The sequence below is a fragment of the Anomaloglossus baeobatrachus genome, unplaced genomic scaffold (genome assembly GCF_048569485.1).
Source record: "Anomaloglossus baeobatrachus isolate aAnoBae1 unplaced genomic scaffold, aAnoBae1.hap1 Scaffold_456, whole genome shotgun sequence".
Classification (NCBI taxonomy): domain Eukaryota; kingdom Metazoa; phylum Chordata; class Amphibia; order Anura; family Aromobatidae; genus Anomaloglossus; species Anomaloglossus baeobatrachus.
Genome location: NW_027443899.1, coordinates 182,926 through 207,141, shown reverse-complemented (window position 1 = coordinate 207,141; position 24,216 = coordinate 182,926). Strand labels below are relative to the sequence as shown.

Below are 24,216 nucleotides of genomic sequence, written 5' to 3'. Positions count from 1 at the left end.
ATGGCACCATCACACGCACCGACGTATCTAACGATATATCGCCAGGGTCACGGATTCCGTGACGCACATCCGGCATCGTTAGCAACGTCGTTGCGTGTCACAGCAAGAAACGACCGCTAACGATGGAAATACTCACCAAATCGCCCATCGTTGACACATCGTTCCTTTTTAAAAAATCGTTGATTGTTTAGCACGCAGGTTGTTCGTCATTCCCGAGGCAGCACACATCGCTACGTGTGACACCTTGGGAACAACGAACTGCAGCTTACCTGCGGCCGCCGGCAATGCGGAAGGAAGGAAATGGGCAGGATGTTACGTCCCGCTCATCTCCGCCCCTCCGCTACTATTGGGTGGCCGCTTAGTGACGCCGCTGTGACGCTGCATGAACCGCCCCCTTAGAAAGGAGGCGGTTCGCCGGCAACAGCGACGTCACTAGGCAGGTAAGTCCGTGTGACGGCTCCAAACGATTTTGTGTGCCACGAGCAGTGATTTGCCTGTGACGCACAAACAACGGAGGCGGGTGCTTTCACCGGCGATATCGCTGCGTGTAACAGCGCCTTAAGGCGAAAGGAGGGAGCCAAAACACCAGAACCTATTGTCCTAGAGAAGTAGAGAAAAATTACTAAATCGTCAAACTGGAGAGATCTCTCCGATCGAAGCAAAAAAAGTGGAAAGACTGAAAAGCGGTAGGACCATATAGGTTTTCCTGAACTCAGGGAATAATATGTTGACCACGAGTCTTCCCTACCCAATCCTAATCTCAGCTTTATTAAATAAATTCTGCTGGACCAGAATAGCCAGGGCAGGAACCTGGCTTTTCGGAGTCTACATTAGTTCAACTAGACCTGTAAAAAATGAAAAGTAACGATATTGCCATAAGCGTGCTGCCCATAGGTTCCCACCTATGAAAAATGTGCTAAGTTAAATGGCAGAAAAGTGACCTTAAAAGGTCCCAGCATCTTAATCCAAGTCAGACAAACCCAATCCGAAAGGCTAAGGAGCCTTCCGAACTGCTGATACACTTAAAGGGGTTATCCAGCTTATTTTGCTTTTTTTTATTTCACTATTGGGGTACATTGGGGCAGGTAAGTAGATAGCAACTACTTACCCACCCTGCGGTCAGCCCCCTCTCCCCCGGCTCAGAGCTCCTGCCGGGATTTTGCTGCTTCCTTTGACGTCACAACAACAGGGGCAGGACCTTGTTGATGGGCTTCATGTTGCTGTCCTGCTGCCTATCAAGTACAGTGCGATGCAGCCCCCGCCCCATATCTTCCCCCGCCCTCTCCGTACTCTCCACCTCTCCCTGTGCGCTGCGCTTTCTGTGCCCTCTATGTGTTCCCAGCTCTTTATGATGTATGAATACAGTGGGGAGCAGAGCCCAGTGATGTCACCTGACACCGCGGTCAGCAGCACTGATCTCTGTATCACTCAGCTGTAAGAACAGCACGGGGTGAGAGACAGTGCAGAGGGGAGAGTGCACAGGTGAGAGACAGAGCGAGGGGGGCTGCTGGGGGGGGCAGAGGAGAGAGCGCATGGGGAGAGAAAAGAGTGCACTGGTGAGAGACAAAGCTGGGGGGCAGAGGAGAGAGCACAGAGGGAGAGAAGAGTGCACGGGTGAGAGCGGGGGGGCAGAGGAGAGCACAGGGGGCAGAGGAGAGAGCACAGGGGGAGAGAAGAGTGCACAGGTAAGAGAGAGCACAGGCTGCTGGGGGGGCAGGGAGAGAGAAGAGTGCACGAGTAATAGAGCGGGGGAAGCAGAGGAAAGCACAGGGAGAGAGAAGAGCGTGCACGAGCGAGACAGAGCGGGTGGAGGTGTATGTGTGAGTGTATGAATGTATATATTATATATGTAATTTTCATTACATAGTATTCATTTATCTATGAGGTGCGGGAGCAGAATATTGATTGCCAATGAGTGTGGGCAGAGTGCAGGGCTGGGCAGTGCCACCTATGACTGTGAAGTTCAGCAGTCAAACATGTCATATTTGGTTAAGCTGCAGATAAATAAAGCGGCTGCAGAGAATAAAATGAAAATTCAAGAAGAACAAAAAAGTTAGAAAGAAAAAAAAATAATATAGGGATATTTTAAATGACAGATGACAAGGAGTTTTGGACTCACACTGAAGAATACGAAGCTAACCCGGTAATCAAAATATCCAATCTAAGCTGGGAAAGGAGAATGTTGTCCTAATAATGAAACACCAAGATTCCTCTAGAATGTGGAAGAGCCAAAACGTATGCCCTGACCTGTCTCCTACTAAGGGAAGCTATAGTGTATGCATTAGGCCTCTCGGGAAACCCTCACCAGTGTAAGATCTGAAAATGTCTTGGATGGCGATCATCTGAACAACTTCCATTAAGACTTAAATGAGATGGACCTGGTCAGAGCTCTATAAAAGGTGACAAAAACTACTATAAGGTGGAGAATGGGACAGCAAAAAGGATGAAACAAAGTAATGAACGAGAAACCCAAAAGGGAGTCTCAACAGCCATTCAATGATCTAAAATAGACCTCCCTATATAGGAGCATCAATTCTGGTGTACCCTCATCAACGGCCTCCTATCAGCTGAAGAAACCTCAGTGAGTGTGAGCCATCTGTATCTCTTACTGTCAAGCAAAAAAAAAAAAAAAGACTTCAAGGGCAATTCCGCAACCTCTGCTACTAGAATAAGAGGAAATGTTGGAACTAAAGGTTGGAGTCAATGAAAAGGGAGCCTAGTCATTCAGCGGAAAAGCTGGAGAAGGGCTACCTGTATTGCTAAAAGGATGCCCTAAGTTAAGAGGTTACAAAAAATTGACTGGAAGTTGTCAGTGGACAAAAGACCTGTAACTCCACCAAACGGAAAGGTAAGATGAAATCAGAGGCCTGTTAGTTCACCCAAAGAACACCTTACCAAGGGATCTGAATTAGCTGGACAAGACTCACCTAGTATGAGGCCAAATTACCCTCTTGTTCATGTGTGCAAATGGCCTACCACGCGGTCTTCCACTAAACAATGGCTAGCTATGAATAGTGGTCCAGTAACCAGCTGAATTGTCTGTATGACCAGCCAGATCTGGATTGAAGCGATAGACAATAGTTGCAGTGACGTTTAGATGCAATATATGGCAATACATTTTTACCTTTATTAGACTCCACAGAGTAACTCAAACACTGGTTTTACAGCCCTGCACAGGTACATTTGTCAGGCGATTACCTTGCTTGTGGTGAGGACTGAGTACACTCAGGTTCTGCTTGACCACATCCTAATGAAGGGGCTGTGACTAATAATCCAGCCTGTCTAAGCACTCTGTAGGTCTGGCCAAAATAGCTAGAGCACTCTAAAGGCCCCGTCACACTAAGCAACATCGCTAGCAACATCGCTGCTAACAAACAACTTTTGTGACGTAGCAGCGATGTTGCCAGCGATGTCGCTGTGTGTGACATCCAGCAACAACCTGGCCCCTGCTGTGAGGTCGCTGGTTGTTGCTGAATGTCCTGGGCCATTTTTTAGTTGTTGCTGTCCCGCTGTGAAGCACAGATCGCTGTGTGTGACAGCGACAGAGCAACAACTAAATGTGCAGGCAGCAGGAGCCGGCTTCTGCGGACGCTGGTAACCACGGTAAACATCAGGTAACCAAGAAGCCCTGTCCTTGGTTACCCGATATTTACCTTTGTTACCAGCCTCCGCCGCTCTCGCTGTCAGTGCCGGCTCCTGCTCTGTGCACATGTAGCTGCAGGACACATCGGGTTAATTAACCCGATGTGTGCTGTAGCTAGGAGAGCAGGGAGCCAGCGCTAAGCATTGTGCGCTGCTCCCTGCTCTGTGCACATGTAGCTGCAGGACACATCGGGTAATTAACCCGATGTGTGCTGTAACTAGGAGAGCAGGGAGCCAGCGCTCAGTGTGCGCTGCTCCCTGCTCTCTGCACGTGTAGCTGCGTGCGCTGGTAACCAAGGTAAATATCGGGTTGGTTACCCGATATTTACCTTAGTTACCAAGCGCAGCATCTTCCACGCAGCGCTGGGGGCTGGTCACTGGTTGCTGGTGGGATCGCTGGAGCGTCGCAGTGTGACATCTCACCAGCAACCTCCTAGCAACTTACCAGCGATCCCTATCGTTGTTGGGATCGCTGGTAAGTTGTTTAGTGTGACTGGACCTTAAGGTATGACTTGTGCTATCTGAATTGCCCATGCAACCTTTTTATTTAACTGCTTCACAGCCTATGATGCTGGTTTTCTCCAGAATATCATCCAGAGCCATACTGAATAAGAACTCCCCTTCACATGGAAGAGAACATAGTTTCGCTTTGGATTGGGCATCCCCTGGCTAACACTTAAGCCACAGGGCCTCCTAGCAGAGTTACCTAGGGCGGCAGATTTTGCACAGAGTCACATGGTGTCCACAGAGGCATCCGCCAGGAAGGCTGCTGCCCCTTGCATTAACGGCAGTGCAGATAGTGACTCCTTATTTGACAAGCTGCCCTTAAGCTGATGTTCCAACTGCTGGAGCCAGATCATCAGCGACCTAGCCACTGAAGTCCCTGCAGCGACGGGTCTCAAGGCTCCCGCAGCCATCTCCCAGGAACCCCTAAGGTAGCTATCCGTTCGCCTGTCAAGTTGGTCTTTCAAACTCCCAAGTCTTCGAATGGGAGCGTCAACTTCTTGGGCGACTTAGTAACAGCCACGTATATTTTGGGACTTTTATCCCAGGATTTAGAGTCCTTCTCTTCAAAAGGGGTATTTCCTCTTCAGGGAGGAGTGAGTAGAACGCCGCTTTTCTTGTACGGCCTTTTTTACTTTTTCATGATAAATTTTTGCACCTTCTCATTCACGGGAAAGGAACGCATTTTCTGCTCTAATCGACCAAACATCACATCCTCTACCGATTCCAGTTTCTTAGTCTCTACCAGCCCCATAGTCGACCTAACTGCTGCGACCAGGCGGCTGGTCTCTGCTACTGTGAAGCAGGGCTTGCCACCTACACCTTCATCCGATGATGAGGACACGGCGGAAGAGGAGTGGGAGGAGGAGTTGGAATCCGAGAAGGAACTATCTTGAGGACTAGGGGATTTGCGGCTCCTTTTGATTCTCTTGTGCGTGGATAAATTTTAAAAGGATTCCTTCGCCTCTGCCTTAATTATAGATCTTATATTGGAGGTGAAGTCTGGGGCCTCCTTACTAATGGTACTCTGTGCACAAGATGTACACAGGTCCTCCTGTACCCCCGGATGTGTGCTTTTTAGCCATTACCTGGGGCAACAGAATAAACAGAATAAAAGGGGACCCCAATTAGTGATCACTTACCCCCACGAAACCAGGATATACCAGATCTGAAGACAGGCCAGGATCACAGGCTTGCACCCGTCGGGAATCCATAGACTTCTGGCTTGACTTGTTCTTGCTTGCGTTGCTATCCAAACTCTTTAGTCCAGCTTGCTGCTGCTGCTCTTCTGGGCTCTGCTGATCCTCCATGATGGGAGCCTTCTTTAAATATGATCCGGTCCCCTGGACCAATGCCATCTTGTGGCGGTCCGCACACACGTCAAGAATTATTTCCGGGTCAGGCAGTGTCACTTCCTGTCTGCCCTGCCTTCAGCGTCCCTGCACCAGCGGAGCAACACACACTCGAAAGGCGGCTGAGTGACATGGCACCGCTATACAGTATACATTCTGGCAACTTCACCCCGACATGCTTCAAGACAGGGCTACCCATATGGAGTGGGAGCCCTGCGTGCACACAGGTAAGGGGTGACGCCAGAAACAAGACCCTTTCCGGCCCTACTATGCCTGTGCCCACTACCGCAGTAACCAAGGTCCTGGTGAAGTGTTTCCAGCGTCGTGTAACCCGACGCCACGGCGAGGTAAGCCATTCTTCCTAGGCCTGTTCAGCCTTGGGACATCCAACGCCGCCCACCTCCCATTGAGTGCAGGAAACCCAAAACTGATGCGGAGAAGAAGTGCGGCATTTTAAATTTTAGTGGGTTTCCTGTCCTGCATGGGCGGACTCTCTTTCTGGTGGTGCTGTCATGGGGGAAGGGGAAAAATAAAAATCACACATCGCATTCACATGACATGTGGAATACCAAACAGATTTCACTCATCCAACTTTACTGGATGAAAAGCAGACAGTTTTTGTTATACGCAGATGTGAGCGAACCCTTAAAGAAATAAACATTAATTATTATGCTTTCAGTAGCAAATATATGGAATAAATAAAAAAGGATACATCAAGCTACGCCCTTGTGTCCTGCTGTGCAAATTATACATAAGGTAGACGTTATTCACCTGCTATACATTTTTATTCTCCCATTAGAATGTATCTTTCTGCCGTTCCTCAGCCAGGTGATTTTGGGAGTTGGAATTCCTTCTGCCTGACATACAAAACGACCCGTTCCCGCACGTGGTCTGGTCAAACTTTCCAGTCGCTCGGTAAATGATGGTGGAGCTGGAAAGACACATATGTAGAGTCTTGGCATATAGTCCATGCACCTGGCTTTTCAGTTCATTCACTCCACATGTGCAATGAGAGGTTACATTTAGCAATTTTACCATATAACGTTACACAACCAATTGTAACAATTTAAACTAAGATTAAAAACTGTACAACAAAGTAGTCTATTTTCATACGATACAGAAACGTCGCTTTCCAGTCATTGTATTTACAGAGGTTTGTATTGCTTACAGCATAATACATACGTTTGGCAGCAAATACTGGCATCTTCTGAGTTAATTCCTGATAAAGCGCTCACATGGTAAGGCCAAGAATAAATTCTTATATTAAAGCAAAAACTATTGAAGAATAATAAGGATTCAAGTAGAATTCAAACACAGATAATCTGGGTACTAAATCCTAACAATAAGCATATAAACAAGTCAAGTGCCCACTCACTAATTTCCAGTATAACATAACTGATGTGCAGGGACTCTGCTCAGGGTTTCTTAGTCACTTGTGCTCTAGACATCAAGTGGTGGGACAGGAAGTAGATGCTTGACAGCTACCATTGTTGTATTCGATCTCGTGGGGATGCTTTTCTTTCACTTGGTCACCAAAAGCCCTCCCTTCCCATTCTCAGTCACTCTAGTCAGACTAGTGGTCAATCAGTGAGAAAAAAAACAAAACTCACCCCATCCTAGCAATGCTTGAATAATGCCATTTGCGTGTGAAACATGATTGGATACAAATGACCAAATGTTTGTCTTCCATGGATGTAACATGCAGACCAAAGCAATCACCCCAATCCATTAACTAAAAGTTTTATTCAAATTTACTGAAAAACAAGGACTGTTGGGAAGTGAAATGATGAACTTTAGTGAGAGATGACCATCAGGGACTGTTGCACAAGGTGCGATTTTATTATGCGTTTTTTGAGAAATCTGTACCAAAATCTGCATGTCTATCCTGAAAAAAAGTCTACAAGGTTCTTGAAGTGCTGTGCTCACATTGCTTTATTTTCCCTTGCAGATTTGGTGCAGAAAAAATCTACAGAATATCAATTGTTGGGGCATGTTTTACTGTTTTTTAGCCTTTTCAGCCATTGAGTTCACAAATAGAACGCATGGGAAAAAAATGCACCAAAGCCACATGCGTTTTTTGGTACTTTTTCTAGCAGAAGGTGCAGATTTGATGCAAAAAATTCCTGCACCAAATCTGCAATGTGCGCACATCGCCTTAGTATTTTCTTTCCTTCCAGTTACTATACATAGTAGAAGTACCACAGATCAATGAAGATTTATGTCTTACCCAAGACTATAACATTAGCGATTGCTACAGTGAAATTACGAGTTCCTGGGATAGTTGCTCGACAAATATAAACTCCGGCATGTTGCACTTTCACATCAGATATAACAAGATTTCCATTTCCTACAACTCGGGTGTTGAAGACATCAATGGGTTTTTGGTCTAGAAAATAAAGTGACAATATTTTTTTGCAGCTATGTAACATTTAATCTGTTAATGAAAATTCTATGACAGCACCCAATATAATTTGGGAAGCATTTTTACTTATGTTAGTGATGTTCTTACCAAGTCTGCTCCAAGATACTATAGGTTTAGGGTTTCCCTTAGCCATACACTCCAGTGTAACAGTTTGGTGTACAGAGGTAGTTGTGTTCTGCGGAGGTGCTATAATGACTGGCTTCTGGAAAGGCTCTTCTGGTGTGGCTAGAAGACGACATAAAAAGAAAATCTCTTTACATTTGCTGTCACAGAACGAATGAAAGTGGCCATAGACAAACTTTTCAAATATTTTGTTGTGCAACTTTTTTCTTCTAAATGGTGGTTAACAAAGTTATACTATTTCCCTTACCTTGTCTCATGACAATTTCCTGTGACTTGCACAGACTAGGCTGTGATGTATCGGCTACAATTTTTTGTGGCACAAGTGAACATCCATATGAGGTCACACAGATTGTATGATGCATCACGTGTCATATATGATTAAGAATATGTGAGCTGCACTAAACAAGTGAATATCTATGTAACTGATACAACATACCTGATGAAACTGTTAACGTGGCTTCGGCGCTCTTCCGTTTATTTAATGAGTTGGTGGCGATACAGCGATAATTTCCAGCGTCTTTCTTAGTGATGCCGTAGATATGAAGAACCCCTTTTGGTAGCAAGGTAATCCTGTATGGACAAAACAACAGAACGTGTGATGAAACTTATTAATTTTCATGTATTCCTTAAAACAGTCTGTGTGGGTCTCCAATGAGAAAGAATTTGCTCTAGACATATGCATGCTAGATGTTTTGATCGGTTGGATCTTGGCACAGAGGCTCCCACTGATCGCTAACACAGAAGCACTGAAGTTGCTCTCCATAAAGGCAAACAAAGGTGTCTGACCAAAGGAAAACTTTGGGTTATTGTTACAATTTTGGTCCAATGGGCAAACTTAGTCATACTCACTAGAATCCAGAATCTACTTGGATCCAGCTCGAGTTGCTTCGTGGTCTACAGAGTGGTGATGTCACAATTCCATCACCTGCTGCAGTGGTCAAATGGCTTTACAGCATGGCATCATAAAATATCCTTTGACAAGATATTAAGTCACCTGACCAGCGCAGTGGTCCAGCGGCTGGTGGAACAGTGACATCACCACTTCCTCTCTCTGCTCAGACCACAGAACGACGTGTTCTTCATCCAGATGTGTGCTCGTGGGCAAGTTTGACAGTTTTTTTATTTACAGTTTTGTTTTAGGGTTTTTGTTTTTGTTTTTTTTTTTTTTTTTAATAATCACAAATTCCCTGGGCAAAATTGTTTTTTTTTTCTTTTTGCCTGGACAACCCCTTTAAGATGGGCACAATAGACGGTCTATAAGTTCCTTTTCAGACTTAGAAAAACGATTCCAGTGCTCTGATTAAGCGACCGTAAGTGTATTTAACACAGACCACCACAATTAAAAACTTCTGACAGGTCTCCATTACATATATCAAAAGTTTTGTGAAAGTGCAATTACACTTTCCTTAGCAGATATGCAGCTAGACAGTCACGACAAGCTGGCCAACTGCAATGTCACATGCATAGACGTGCTTGAATATATAATTTATTACGTTAGAGGAGCTGGTTGAGATTTTTCAAAACAAATTGCAGATAAATCCACCAATCAACTGTTCTAGGTATTTGTGTGAATTTGATGCTGATGGTCTATACTTCGGAGAGATCATCAATTAGATCACCGATGGCCAGTGTTACTCATCTGCTTTTTATTTTTTCTGTATAACTTATCTAAAAATTACGGAGAGCTGAAAGTTTTTAAGGACATGTTGCAACATTTTTAAAACAATAGACACTTTTGTTTTCTTTTTATTGAATGAACAGAGAAATAGGCATCTCAACAATTGACTAGCTGAAGGGTGGAAGCTCCTTCCTTGCTTACTAAGCATCACTTGGTAGTGGCTACACTGGTATTGTTCCATGCAAGTGAAAAGGACTTTGTGGCAATACCAGGCACCAGCTCACTGGATATTGACACCGTGATGTATAGTTCATCAATATGAACTTACTACTGATCAGTTCCCATACAAAGAAGGCACTAAAAGAGGAAGCACTAGTGTGACAAACATGTCTTACAGCTGTCAATGAGGCCATCTGTGATCATAAAGTGGCAAGAAAAACCTTCTATTGATTTATACAATAAAGTTTAACATCCAATCAATGTGGTGTATATCCAGCCTAATAATCTTTGAGAAGAAATTCATGATGTCAGCCTTAAGGCCACGTCACACTAAGCAACATCGCTAGCAACATCGCTGCTAAGGAACAACTTTTGTGACGTTGCAGCGATGTTGCTGTGTGTGACATCCAGAAACAACCTGGCCCCTGCTGTGACTTCGCTGAATGTCCTGGACCATTTTTTAGTTGTTGCTCTCCCGCTGTGAAGCACACATCACTGTGTGTGACAGCGACAGAGCAACAACTAAATGTGCAGGGAGCCGGCTTCTGCGGACGCTGGTAACCACGGTAAACATCGGGTAACCAAGAAGCCCTTACCTTGGTTACCCGATATTTACCTTCGTTACCAGCGTCCGCCGCTCTCACGCTGTCAGTGCCGGCTCCCTGCTCTCTGCACACATAGCCACAGTACACATCAGGTAATTAACCCGATGTGTACTGTGGCTAGGAGTGCAGGGAGCCAGCGCTAAGCGGTGTGCGCTGGTAACCAAGGTAAATATCGGGTTGGTTACCCGATATTTACCTTAGTTACCAAGCACAGCATCGCTTCCACGCGGCGCTGGGGGCTGGTCACTGGTTGCTGGTGAGATCTGCCTGTGTGACAGCTCACCAGCAAACCGTGTAGCGACGCTCCAGCGATCCCTGACCGGTCAGGTTGCTGGTGGGATCGCTGGAGCGTCGCTTAGTGTGACATCTCACCAGTGACCTCCTAGCAACTTACCAGCGATCCCTATCAGGTTGTATTGTTGTTGGGATCGCTGGTAAGTTGTTTAGTGTGACTGGGCCTTTAAAGAAAGAACAGATTACAGTACATATTCAGATAAATTCTTCAGAAGACTACTTACCTGTCAATGGCAAGAGGTAGAGCTGTGCGATTTACTTCCCAGGTAATGACAGCCGGAGGGTTTGCGGTTATCCTACAAGAGAAACGTGCCATCCCTCCTTCTTGCACCTTTATTGAAACTGGTTGTTCTTCAAAGGCAGACATAGCTGAAATATAAAAGAGCAGTCTTAAAAGCAAATTCTGCCTAAAAATCCCACACATTAAATATTCAACACTACTCTAATACTTATATACAGAATTGCTGATAATCCTTTTCAACAAATTCTATTGCCACCAGCAAGTGTATTGTACTGTTAAATATGCCAGGCGGAGCTTTGGTAGTTATGGACAAATCCATGTATTTACAGGAAATACTGAGACAATTGGGGGACAGTAATGTCTATGGAATATTGGCAAGTAACCCGACGAATAGGATTCGAGATAGTGGCCGGTCACAGATCTAATCCTATCTACAGAAGGGAGTAATAGATCAGAAGACATTTGATTTCTTACAAAAGCAGAATCCAATCATTCCTGTCTTTTATGTACTCCCCAAAATTCATAAGACCTTGGTGAACCCTCCTGGTAGACCTATAGTGGCGGGCACAGATTCTATCCTTTCCCCTTTAGCCATTTTACTTGAGAAGATTATTACTCCTTTGACTAAAAACATTCCTTCTTTCCTGTTGGATACTGGTCACTTCCTAGAGGTGATTCGTGGACTTGATACTATTCCATTTGATGCTTTTCTCGTGACTTGGGATGTGACAAGTTTATATACGTCTATTGTACATCAGAAGGGCATGTCAGCAGTTCGTGAGTTATTGTTACAACATAACTTTTCGAGTGATACAAGTGATTTCTGTCTGGACTTATTACAAATAGTGTTAACTGAAAATTTCTTTTTGTTTCAGGACATCTATTATATTCAAAAACAGGGGACCGCGATGGGGTCCAACGTAGCGCCCCCGTATGCAAATACGTACATGTCTTACTTTGAAGATACATTCATATATCCACATAAGGGATTCCAGGAGCACTGCAAGTGTTGGAAGAGATTTATTGACGACGTTTTTTGCATATGGGTTGGCCCGTTGGATTCCATCATGGAGTTCCATAATTACATTAACAGCATTTGGTCTGAACTTCAATTTGTTATACAATATGATTTACATCATATCAATTTTTTAGATGTCACTGTTACGAAATTAGAGAATGGACATTTACAAACCGATTTGTACATAAAGTCGACGGACAGGAATAACTTACTCGCATATGATAGTTGTCATCCCAAAGCCATGAAGAATTCTATACCTAAGTCCCAGTTTCTTAGGGTACATAGGATTGTTAACCAACAAGAAATTAAAGATACCAGATTACAGGAGATGAGGACTAAGTTTCTGGCGAGGGGTTATCCACAGGAGGTTTTGAATAGTGCTAGTGTGAATACCGAATCTTCTATTGGTAAGACTAGAGATAAACGTTTGGCTTTCGTTCATACTTACCATCCTTTTTCTTACAAAATTCATAAATTCATCAGAAGTCATTGGAACATCTTGCGTAAAGGGTACCCGGAGGTGGAAGAATTTAAATCACCTTTTCTTCCTTGTTTTAGACGACCGTCCAATCTCAGTAATAAATTGGTGAGAGCTGATGTGGGCGCCGGTGTGACTGGACCCGTTCAAACTCATCTTTATACCCAGAGACGTGGTACTTTTCCATGTTTAAATTGTGCCCAATGCAGTAATGTGCTGAAAGGTGATAGAGTTTTGCATCCCTACAGTGGTCGGGGTTATCCAATTAGAGGTTTTTTCACCTGTGAGACATCTTATGTTGTATATGTAGTGAAGTGTCCTTGTGGCCTACTCTATGTAGGCGAAACCACCCAGACTGTTAAGGAACGTATATCACAACATAAATCCACCATTAGGTGTGAGAGATTGACTTTACCTCTTCCATCTCATTTTCATAAACAGGGACATAGTGTTAGTCAATTACGGTTCCAGGTGTTAGAGCAGGTCTTACCAAATAGAAGAGGAGGTGATAGGGTTAAAAAATTGAAACAAAGGGAGGCGTATTGGATTTTTACTCTTTAGACTTTGGAGCCCAAAGGCCTTAATCGTGATTTCGATACTTCTAGTTTCTTATAGCTTTTCATTCATTTATGCCTACTTTTTATTATCTTTTTTAGAGGAGTTGATCACTGATTTGATGATGGCCGGTCCTTTTAGGTATTGTCTTATAATCTTCTTCCTGTTTCTTTCTTAACATAATCCTTTTTTCTGTTTTTTCCCTAGTTTTAGTTTTTTCTACGCATTACTAATTTTCCCTTGATCCCTTTTTTCCATAGTCTCTCCTTTCCCTTTCCCCTTCCCCCCCCCTTCCCTTCCCAATGCCCACTTCCTTTCCCTTCCCTTCCCCCCTTTCCCCCCCCCCTCCATTTCCTTATGTATATTCCTCATAGTTTTTCTTTTTTCTCTTTTCTTCTTTTCTTTTTTTCCTTTTTTTACTAGGGTTGATTATAGTTGATAAAAAATTAAAAAATTATTAAATTGATTCTGAATAAATACACCATTCCCTTAATCCTCTTATCTTATTTCTTCTATTTTTTCTTTTATTTGATCTTTTAGGTAATTTGTCTTTAAATTGCCAACCATCTGGTTTATATTTTGCCAACCAGGATCGTCACTTCCGGTTTGCGGACCGGAAGTGACGTCCTGCGGTGAGGAGTGGCTGTCTGAGTATGTCTACAGTTGCCAACCATCAGGATTTACACTTTGCCAACCGGTGACGTCACTTCCGGTTTTCGGACCGGAAGTGACGCTCCGTGACGTCACTTCCGGTTTTCGGACCGGAAGTGACGCTCTGTAACTTGTAATGAGCTAATTGAGCGGTCTATTTAAATCTGGACATTGGACTGTCAGATTACATTGACTGCAGACCCGGACGGGCAGCTTTTTCCTCTGGTCCAGCTTTTCCATATATTTCTACAGAGCCCTTTCTGGTGAGTGTTCATTACATGGCATTTCTGTGTATTGTCTGTTTTATTAGATTAGAATAGTGTCTCAGTGCTGGTGCTTAGGCTTTTTGTCCTTCTATATTAGCAAGATATACATTTTTTGGATAAATTTTTGGGTTTCCTGTTTGGTTCCCCTTTTGTTGTATAATGGTTCTATTATGTTACATTTTATCTGTATTTCAATTATATCTTTAGGTGGACAGTATATCTGCTAGTGAAGCGGCTCAACTGACAGATTCTTCATTTTTGTCTTTTTGTTGACATTTTTTGTATATCATAGTTTATGGTTCATGCATTATAATGTGGTGAATATTTCTGCCCTTTTTTGTTACCATGATTGTATAATGCCATTATTTCTGTATACTTAAAAATTTTTCATGTATCTTTTTATTGTAGTGTAAACTGATGAAGGTCGGATGACCGAAACGTCTTTAATAATTACACAGAACAATGAATAAAATATAAAACAATTCCAGTTGAATGCTTTGAGTGCTGGATTTTTTTCAATTTTTTGATCTGGGGTGGGACCCTATCCAAGCACCAGCGACTATAGAAGGAGTGCCACATTTCTATATTCTATATAAATATGCCATCTTGGTCACCTCTAAATTTATTATCTAACCTATAAGTGCTCGGTCTCTTGGTTCACTGTGAGGGAAACATGAATGGTTAGAAATAGCAATTAGAATATTGAGTACCATGTACAATGCAGAGAACCCGGGTGAAGGGTGAAAAGTGCATATAAGTAAGATAGCAAGATAATTTACAAGCACCATGAACAATTACATTACAACAAAGAAGACCTAAGAGCCAAGGAGTATTAGCTCAAAGTCTTCAAGTATATTCAGCAGACCACAATGCGCAAGGTTGTTACATGTCATATGTCTTGTCTTGGTTCCATACAACCATTTCTACAGTTCCTGGATAATGGATATTTATGACAATGGACAAAAGAGCAAATGAAATCCTATCTTCAGTCAGATGCACAAATCAGGTCTGCCAATGAATTCTTTATACAGAGATTTCCTTATGCACATTTGATCTAACCCGGTTTTCAAATAAGGATTTCTATAAATTTTATTGTTTAGAATAACAAAAAAAAAAAAATTGAAGGAAAATAAACTCCAGTGAGCATACAATGCTTATCCTCAGGAAGCACTTATCGTTCAGAAGAAAGTAGGATTAGACCTCTTAAAACCTAAAAACAAAGCCTGAATCTCATTTCCTTTGACATCTGTTGACAGTCAGAGGTCTCCTACATATACGATTGTTGAAGAACCAAAGAGAAGAGTCAGTAACACTACCTTCATGCAAAGAACAATATTTTATTAAACAGTTATATAACAAACACGATTAAAAAGGTTCAAGGTGTGCTGGTAAGGATACAAACAATAGTGGAACATGCACACCATTGCTGGCTATAAGTATATTAGGCAAAGCAGCCTATAGCTGGGACTATGTGTCATAAATAATTTACAAAAATGAGGCACTCAAATGGTTAACCAGAAAAATACATACAGTGCAACAAAGTGCAGAGATGTAATTACTATAGGCAGACAGTCAGTAAGTGATCACTATTGAGTGGAGCAAAACACTCACAAGATAAATGAAAGGAGTGAAAAAACATCACTTTCACTCCTGCCTAACTGGTAACCAAGGGAGGCTTGAAATTACACAAGGTTAGAATGACACATACCCATAGTCGCCAAGTCAGCAAAGGAGGTGCAGTTCCAAGGTCTGTGGAACTGCACCTCCTTTGCTGACTTGGCGACTATGGGTATGTGTCATTCTAACCTTGTGTAATTTCAAGCCTCCCTTGGTTACCAGTTAGGCAGGAGTGAAAGTGATGTTTTTTCACTCCTTTCATTTATCTTGTGAGTGTTTTGCTCCACTCAATAGTGATCACTTACTGACTGTCTGCCTATAGTAATTACATCTCTGCACTTTGTTGCACTGTATGTATTTTTCTGGTTAACCATTTGAGTGCCTCATTTTTGTAAATTATTTATGACACATAGTCCCAGCTATAGGCTGCTTTGCCTAATATACTTATAGCCAGCAATGGTGTGCATGTTCCACTATTGTTTGTATCCTTACCAGCACACCTTGAACCTTTTTAATCGTGTTTGTTATATAACTGTTTAATAAAATATTGTTCTTTGCATGAAGGTAGTGTTACTGACTCTTCTCTTTGGTTCTTCAATTGTATATATGGAGTCACTACCAGGGATTTTGTATCCTTTATGTCTCTTATAGGGGTTATGGTGATCATTGGTGACCACCAAAAATCTCCCCCACTTAGTTATGTTCAGATGTTGTTTATATATACGATTGTTGGTAGATCATCAGGACCACCAACAATAGTCACACAAGTATGGGCATTATTCTAAGGGCCACCACCAGGAATTTCAGGGCCCCTTACTGCCAAAATTTTTGGGCCCCGTTGAGACTCCGCCTCCACCCCTCAAACCTTCCACAGTCTCAACACCACTCTAGGAATATCACCAATTCTGCAAACCGTCCTCACCAATGAAACATTGTGACAGCCGGAAAAAACTGCATGCACCGTTTTCCGTATTATCAAATGACGAGCCCCAAACAGAATAGTCAGCCATATTATACATTATATATTACAGAGGATACAGGCTACTGGCTATATAATAATATATAGCGGATGCTGGCTGTGTATATATAATATTATAGAGGATGTTGGCTCTGCTAAATGGCCATAGATATACACAGCTCTGCTAATGCAACAATACACAAACACAGCTCTGCTACAATTACACATACACAAATACAGCTCTGTTACATGCATGCATACATAGAGTTTGCTACAATTACACATATACAAACACAGCTCTGCTACATGCCCATTGACATACACGCCTCTGCTAAATCGCCATAGACATACACAGAGCTCTACTACATGCACAAACACAGCTCTGCTACATGCACACATACACACATACACACAGACTACATGTACATATACACAGAGTTCTACTATGTTCATATACACACACGGCCCTACAACAGGCACATCTCGCCACACATTACCTCATCTTGCAGTTCCTGATCGGTACAGAGCAGGAGAGGAGCCACTGGGACTTGCATGGAGGCTGCAGCAGTTGAACAACTACAGGACTTTCCAATTCATGTGATCAGACACATGATCAGTCAGATGACCTGCAAGGTTCTTCACCTTCTCAGCCTCTGTTCTGGTCCGATAAGTTTCCTGTCCTGTTTTGCACCGATCACATAGGTCAGTGCAGAGCAGGAAGAGAGAGGGCAGCTCTCTATAAGCGGCACGGGCCCCCCTCATCAATCTGATGGCGGCTCTGCCCCCTGGGGTCCGGTGAGCTGAGGGATGAAAGGTGAGGGGCCTAGGCTGTCTGCACCCAAGCCCCCCTGTTGGCTTCTGTTCACCGGGCCCCGTACAGTAGTCATGGTTGTAATGCCCTGATGGCGGCCCTCATTATACTCATTCCAACCTCACTTGCTGATATTGAGGAGTTTGGCCTACATTCTAACCTGTGGAGAGTCGGCCAACTGATTTTTGGGATGGGAGATGTTGATTGTATGATTTTGGACTGCCATTCCCTTTGTTCTCTCAGAGTTTGTCAGCAGCTTTCTAATAGGGGACACAGAAATGCTCAGCTGAACAAGACCTCCAGTTTATGGGACAGCCAAAATGCCTAATGGCCAAAACGATCGGTTGAAGCATCATTCGGTCAACAACCATCTAATGCACATGGGGGCCTTAAAGGGAACCTGTCGGGCGCAATATGCACCCAGAACCAAGAGCAGTTCTGGGTGCATATTGCTAATCCCTGCCTAACTGTCCTAGCCTATAGTAGAATAGATATAAAGGGATCTAACATGCTATTCAATGTTCATTGCCCAGCGTCATCTTCGGCAGTGACGCACATACCTGTGTCCGTTACACCGCCTCAGAACACCGGGCATAGGGTCAGTGCGCATGATCAGAAGTCCCCGGACTTTTAGTCATGCGCACTACATCAGTTTGAAGCCGGAACGCATACACCCAGCTTCATAGTGCGCATGACTGGACATCCGGAGACTTCTGCTCATGCGCACTGAGATGAAAACCAGTGTTGGCTGTGGTGACAGCAGAGAAGTGAGCGACCATGCGTCTGATGCTGTGCATTTATTAGCATTTTAGCACGCCCACAGGGGCGTACTTACATGCTAGAAGGGCTGACTAGCCAAGGGAAGTAACGCCCTTGCGACTAGTCCCTAGCCTTATTAGTAGATCATATAGAATTTTAGAAATTATTTTTCTAAAGATCTCTATCTATGCTACTATAGGCTTGGACTGCTAGGCAGGGATTAGAAATATGCACCCAGAACTGCTCTTTGTTCTGGGTGCATACAGGACCTGACAGGTTCCCTTTAAGCAATGACATTACTCAATGGTTTCCTAAACTTGAGCAAGCCATACCGCAAGAAATTTTGCTTACTGGTGATTTTTGCTCTTTCAACAAATCAAGTCACCACGTACAAGACTGATGTGTGCTTATACAATCATAATGCGCACAGGTAGAATATTTCTATTTAGCATTAGTGTTTCTGTTCTTTTACAGTGCACATTTCTGCCTCCGGATTGTTGACCTATCAGCTGCAATGTCATTTCCAGGACACTTGTGTCTTTTGTAGTAGCACAATCTCTTACTGCCCCTTTTTATTCAGTGCTAATGTCAATTTAAAACCCAAACTGTAAAAGCAATGCAGTGATGGGAGAAACAAGCCATAAAAGAACTCCACATCAAAGCCTGGGAGAGGGTTCTGTTGTTCCGAGAAAACAGCTCCCTCCACAACATCATAAATGTAATTGCCTTTTTATGAGCGGTTCACCCCTTTCTATTAGTATGTAGATCGTTCTCAAGTTTACAACCTGGCAAAAACCACACCAGCTATTGTGTTCTACACACAACCCCAAGCCTTCTGAAATGATGGTCCTAGCACCTGTGCTTCCTCCACTCAGGATTGAATTGCTATTAAGATAAGATAAAAACTATTATCAAACATAACAAACAAAAATTTCCTGTCATAGTCGACCAAATATTTATGTTCTACCACATCTACTAACATCAGGATGGGTTCACTGCCATTTATTGACCATCACACTCTCCGGCTACGTCAACACTAAGGCCACGTGCACAAGTTGAGTATTTGGTGAATTTTTTACCACAGTATTTGTAAGCCAAAACCAGGAGTGAAACAATCGAAGGAAAGGTATAATAAAAACACATGACTTACGTCTATATTTTTTACCCATACCTGGTTTTGGCTTACAAATACTGAGGTACACGGCAAAACGCACTGCATCGTAAACGTGTTTATATGGCCTTAGACCTTTATTTCATCCAGCAATGACTGGACCCACTGGACTACACCTGAACTTACATTTTCCATCCAAAATTGGAAAGTGGACACTACAAAGTAATGTACATATACCAGACACTGAAAGTGAGAAGAAATTACTTCTAGGTGTAATGAAAGAAAGATCTGTCATGTATCAGTACCAAGCTAGATGATTTGGCTTTTAATCCTGGAAGGTAGATGCATGGTATATTTCATTTCATGGACACATCTTGCTAATTTGTTCTGTGGTTTACAAATGAAAATAACCAAAAAACACAATTGTTACTTCCCCAACCTGTCAGACTTAATTACTATCAAATGCATTCAGACCATGTGTAACTCTAGTATGTCCTTAGGGAACGAATCAGTCCAAGATGAAAGTTTATCACATTTCACATTTATTGGCAGCGTCCGCTGATAATGGATAGTCACCTAGACCTCCCTAAAGGAAATTGGTTAATGCCTCCCTATATGTGGGTTTATACATGGCAGTACTACACTGGCCATGCAGAATGCTGAGGAGAATTATAATTTATATGTATATATGTATACACACAAACATATATACGTACACAGCATATATACAAATAATTTATAGAAAGTGTATTTCTCCAAAAAAAAGACAGGGTCTTATATTATTTTTTGCTGCAAAAGATGCGCTTGGATTTTCAGGAAATGTCTTATTTCATGAACAGCAATCCACAATTATTCTTGAACAAAAAAACAAACATTTATTCATATATAGTCATATTGCATTTTCGAATATCAACATAACTTTCCAAACCTTGTGTGTAACACTGGTCTATCTGTCCATCCATATCGCTCTCTCTTCTCAATCTATTTATGTATCTAACTATCATCAAAGTTCCTTAAGGCTGCTTTCACACATCATTTTTTTGCAAATCAGGCACAATCCAGCGCTTTGCAGAAAAAACGCATCCTTTTTTTTGCCGCCGGATGCGTTTTTTCCTCAGACTTGAATTAGACCCGGATTGTGCCTCATGGCCTTGCGTTGCGTCCGTTTTTTTGCCGGATGCGGTATATTTATATAGCCAATGCGGTGGCCGGATGGAACGTTGCTTGCAGAGTTTTTTGTCTGTGGCAAAAAAACGCATCGCGCCGCCCGGCGCGATGCGGCGCGATTTACAATGCAAGCCTTTAGACGCCGGATGCGGCTTCCTGCGGCAAAAAAACGCATCCGGCGGCCGGATGCAGTTTATTGAACTGCGCATTCTCAGTATCAAACCGGATCCCTCAAAAAACGGACGGGCCGCATGGGAAAACTTATGCAACGGATCCGTTTTTTTCGCCGCATCAGTTGCATAGATTTTTGAGCCAGATTGAGCCTGATTTAAAAAAATTGGTGTGAAAGCAGCCTAAACAATCTTAACCTTGGAATACAAACTCTGGGATCCCTAAGAGAGTGAAAATTGAGAAATTGACTATTCCTCCCCAATACCGGACCTGACATACAGTATATATCATACTGTGTCATATACAGTTAGGTCCAGAAATATTTGGACAGTGACACAATTTTCGCGAGTTGGGCTCTGCATGCCACCACATTGGATTTGAAATGAAACCTCTACAACAGAATTCAAGTGCAGATTGTAACGTTTAATTTGAAGGTTTGAACAAAAATATCTGATAGAAATTGTAGGAATTGTACACATTTCTTTACAAACATTCCACATTTTAGGAGGTCAAAAGTAATTGGACAAATAAACCAAACCCAAACAAAATATTTTTATTTTCAATATTTTGTTGCGAATCCTTTGGAGGCAATCACTGCCTTAAGTCTGGAACCCATGGACATCACCAAACGCTGGGTTTCCTCCTTCTTAATGCTTTGCCAGGCCTTTACAGCCGCAGCCTTCAGGTCTTGATTGTTTGTGGGTTTTTCTGTCTTAAGTCTGGATTTGAGCAAGTGAAATGCATGCTCAATTGGGTTAAGATCTGGTGGTTGACTTGGCCATTGCAGAATGTTCCACTTTTTTGCACTCATGAACTCCTGGGTAGCTTTGGCTGTATGCTTGGGGTCATTGTCCATCTGTACAATGAAGCGCCGTCCGATCAACTTTGCGGCATTTGGCTGAATCTGGGCTGAAAGTATATCCCGGTACACTTCAGAATTCATCCGGCTACTCTTGTCTGCTGTTATGTCATCAATAAACACAAGTGACCCAGTGCCATTGAAAGCCATGCATGCCCATGCCATCACGTTGCCTCCACCTTGTTTTACAGAGGATGTGGTGTGCCTTGGATCATGTGCCGTTCCCTTTCTTCTCCAAACTTTTTTCTTCCCATCATTCTGGTACAGGTTGATCTTTGTCTCATCTGTCCATAGAATACTTTTCCAGAACTGAGCTGGCTTCATGGGGTGTTTTTCAGCAAATGTAACTCTGGCCTGTCTATTTTTGGAATTGATGAATGGTTTGCATCTAGATGTGAACCCTTTGTATTTACTTTCATGGAGTCTTCTCTTTACTGTTGACTTAGAGACAGATACACCTACTTCACTGAGAGTGTTCTGGACTTCAGTTGATGTTGTGAACGGGTTCTTCTTCACCAAAGAAAGTATGCGGCGATCATCCACCACTGTTGTCATCCGTGGACGCCCAGGCCTTTTTGAGTTCCCAAGCTCACCAGTCAATTCCTTTTTTCTCAGAATGTACCCGACTGTTGATTTTGCTACTCCAAGCATGTCTGCTATCTCTTTGATGGATTTTTTCTTTTTTTTCAGCCTCAGGATGTTCTGCTTCACCTCAATTGAGAGTTCCTTAGACCGCATGTTGTCTGGTCACAGCAACAGCTTCCAAATGCAAAACCACACACCTGTAATCAACCCCAGACCTTTTAACTACTTCATTGATTACAGGTTAATGAGGGAGACGCCTTCAGAGTTAATTGCAGCCCTTAGAGTCCCTTGTCCAATTACTTTTGGTCCCTTGAAAAAGAGGAGGCTATGCATTACAGAGCTATGATTCCTAAACCCTTTCTCCGATTTGGATGTGAAAACTCTCATATTGCAGCTGGGAGTGTGCACTTTCAGCCCATATTATATATATAATTGTATTTCTGAACATGTTTTTGTAAACAGCTAAAATAACAAAACTTGTGTCACTGTCCAAATATTTCTGGACCTAACTGTATATATATATATATATATATATTTATTTTGCCAGCAAATATTAAAATATCTAAAATAAAGAAAAATATAATCCTACAGTCAAATATTAAATACTATTACTTTAAAACATTACAATAAATTACAAAAGATACAAAATAAAAGAAAAAATCCTGTAGAAGAGTCTATGGTTTTAGAAGCTCCACTGGCAATGAACACATTTGCTATGTCAATCACCAAATTCTTTCAAAGTTCAGGATGTGAGGGGCTGCCCAGCAGCCATTACAACAGAAAAACATTTCAAATGACCAGCTAAACACCCTTATCCACATGGCAGTAATTAAAAGGTCAAGGGGCAAACAGCAAAATGTTTAAAAGGAAAAAAAAATCCCCAAGACTAAACTACAAAAACGATTTCCACAGCAGAGAACAAATACATTTATGAATCAGAAGATAAAACATATTCTTCTTAACACGTAGACCGGGTTTAAAGTGAAATAACACGTAAGGTTTAATTACCTTCAGTGACACAACCATGAAGCATGAATTACTGGATGAATCCTGTGGCACAAAGAGTAGAGGAATATATTCTAAATGTAAAAAATATCGCCTTTGACTGTACTTGACTGGCACAGACCCCTATAACTTTCTGTGCTATGTCCTTTCATTATCGGTGTGCAGAAGTCATTTTTTAAAGTCTATGGTCAGGTGAGATATCAGGTGAAATGAAAGTTGGATGGACTTTCTACATAGCGAGCGTCTCACATTTCTTTCTGTTAGGAGCATCAGCAGTAAATCAGCATAACTAATAATTAGAAGAACCTAACATTGCTAATTACATTATCTAATGAAAGAAGTTGAAATAACCTTTAGAATCATTATTGGATCCTAATTTAAAAGTAACCGGTTAGTTTAATCCACTCAGGATGCCTAACACTATTTTTATCAGCAAAATAAAAGTCCAGGAACCAAGGAACCAGACATCCTCCTTTGGATCACTTTATATTATCAGCAATATAGATCTCTTTTATTATTGGTGTTATTGCAGTTTCTAAACACAAATACAAAAACTCAATATAAAATGTTATTTTACATTTCATTGCTGTAGTGGCGCTTTAAATCTAAGTCCCCTGCCCCCACTCTTTCCGGCAGCTTCCCCTCCTTATTAGGCATTTCTACTCCACAATCTGTGTAATATAGAGAGAGGAAGAGGAAGATCCAAAATGTTAAAACATCACGTTTACTAAAAAAAAACAACATTAAAACCTTCTTCAATAAACGGGATATTTTAATATTTTGGATCAAATTCTGTGAGCTAGAAATACCAACTGCATCTCTTACTTATATGGAAACCTAACCCAAAAAGTCGGACTGGAGCTCCATGGCTTTACTGGAGTTGGTGAGCTGATGTATTTCTCCCCATTTTTGCCCTGTACTGGTCCAGAAGGGTAACATTTATTAAGGATTGTCTAGTAGTGATCAACCCTGTTAATAAAGTTGACGATTTTTAAATTCTCATATAGGGGTGCAATGATCATTTAGTTTCAAGGGTAGTGGCAAAGGGGTCAATGGTTTAAAAAGAGCATTAAAACTCAAGAAAGCAATTAAAACGCAAGGGAGAATTGCTCTTAAAATGAAAATGATTTCTCATATCCAAGTGTAGAGGTTAGTAAGCCTGCTTTCACATATCAGTGTTTTGGC

General features: G+C 42.3%; 1 protein-coding gene across 1 annotated transcript in view; it reads right to left on the bottom strand.

Moving 5' to 3' along the window:
• Window positions 1-24,216, bottom strand: part of LOC142280526 (protogenin-like) — a 111,015-nt gene that overhangs the window by 21,354 nt on the left and 65,445 nt on the right. Inside the window, exons 3-7 of the mRNA XM_075332745.1 lie at window positions 11,004-11,148; window positions 8,480-8,613; window positions 8,008-8,145; window positions 7,726-7,884; window positions 6,270-6,429 (exon numbers count right to left, since the gene is read on the bottom strand). Of these exons, the coding sequence (XP_075188860.1) occupies window positions 6,270-6,429; window positions 7,726-7,884; window positions 8,008-8,145; window positions 8,480-8,613; window positions 11,004-11,148 (736 nt within the window). The remainder of the gene's footprint in view (window positions 1-6,269; window positions 6,430-7,725; window positions 7,885-8,007; window positions 8,146-8,479; window positions 8,614-11,003; window positions 11,149-24,216) is intronic.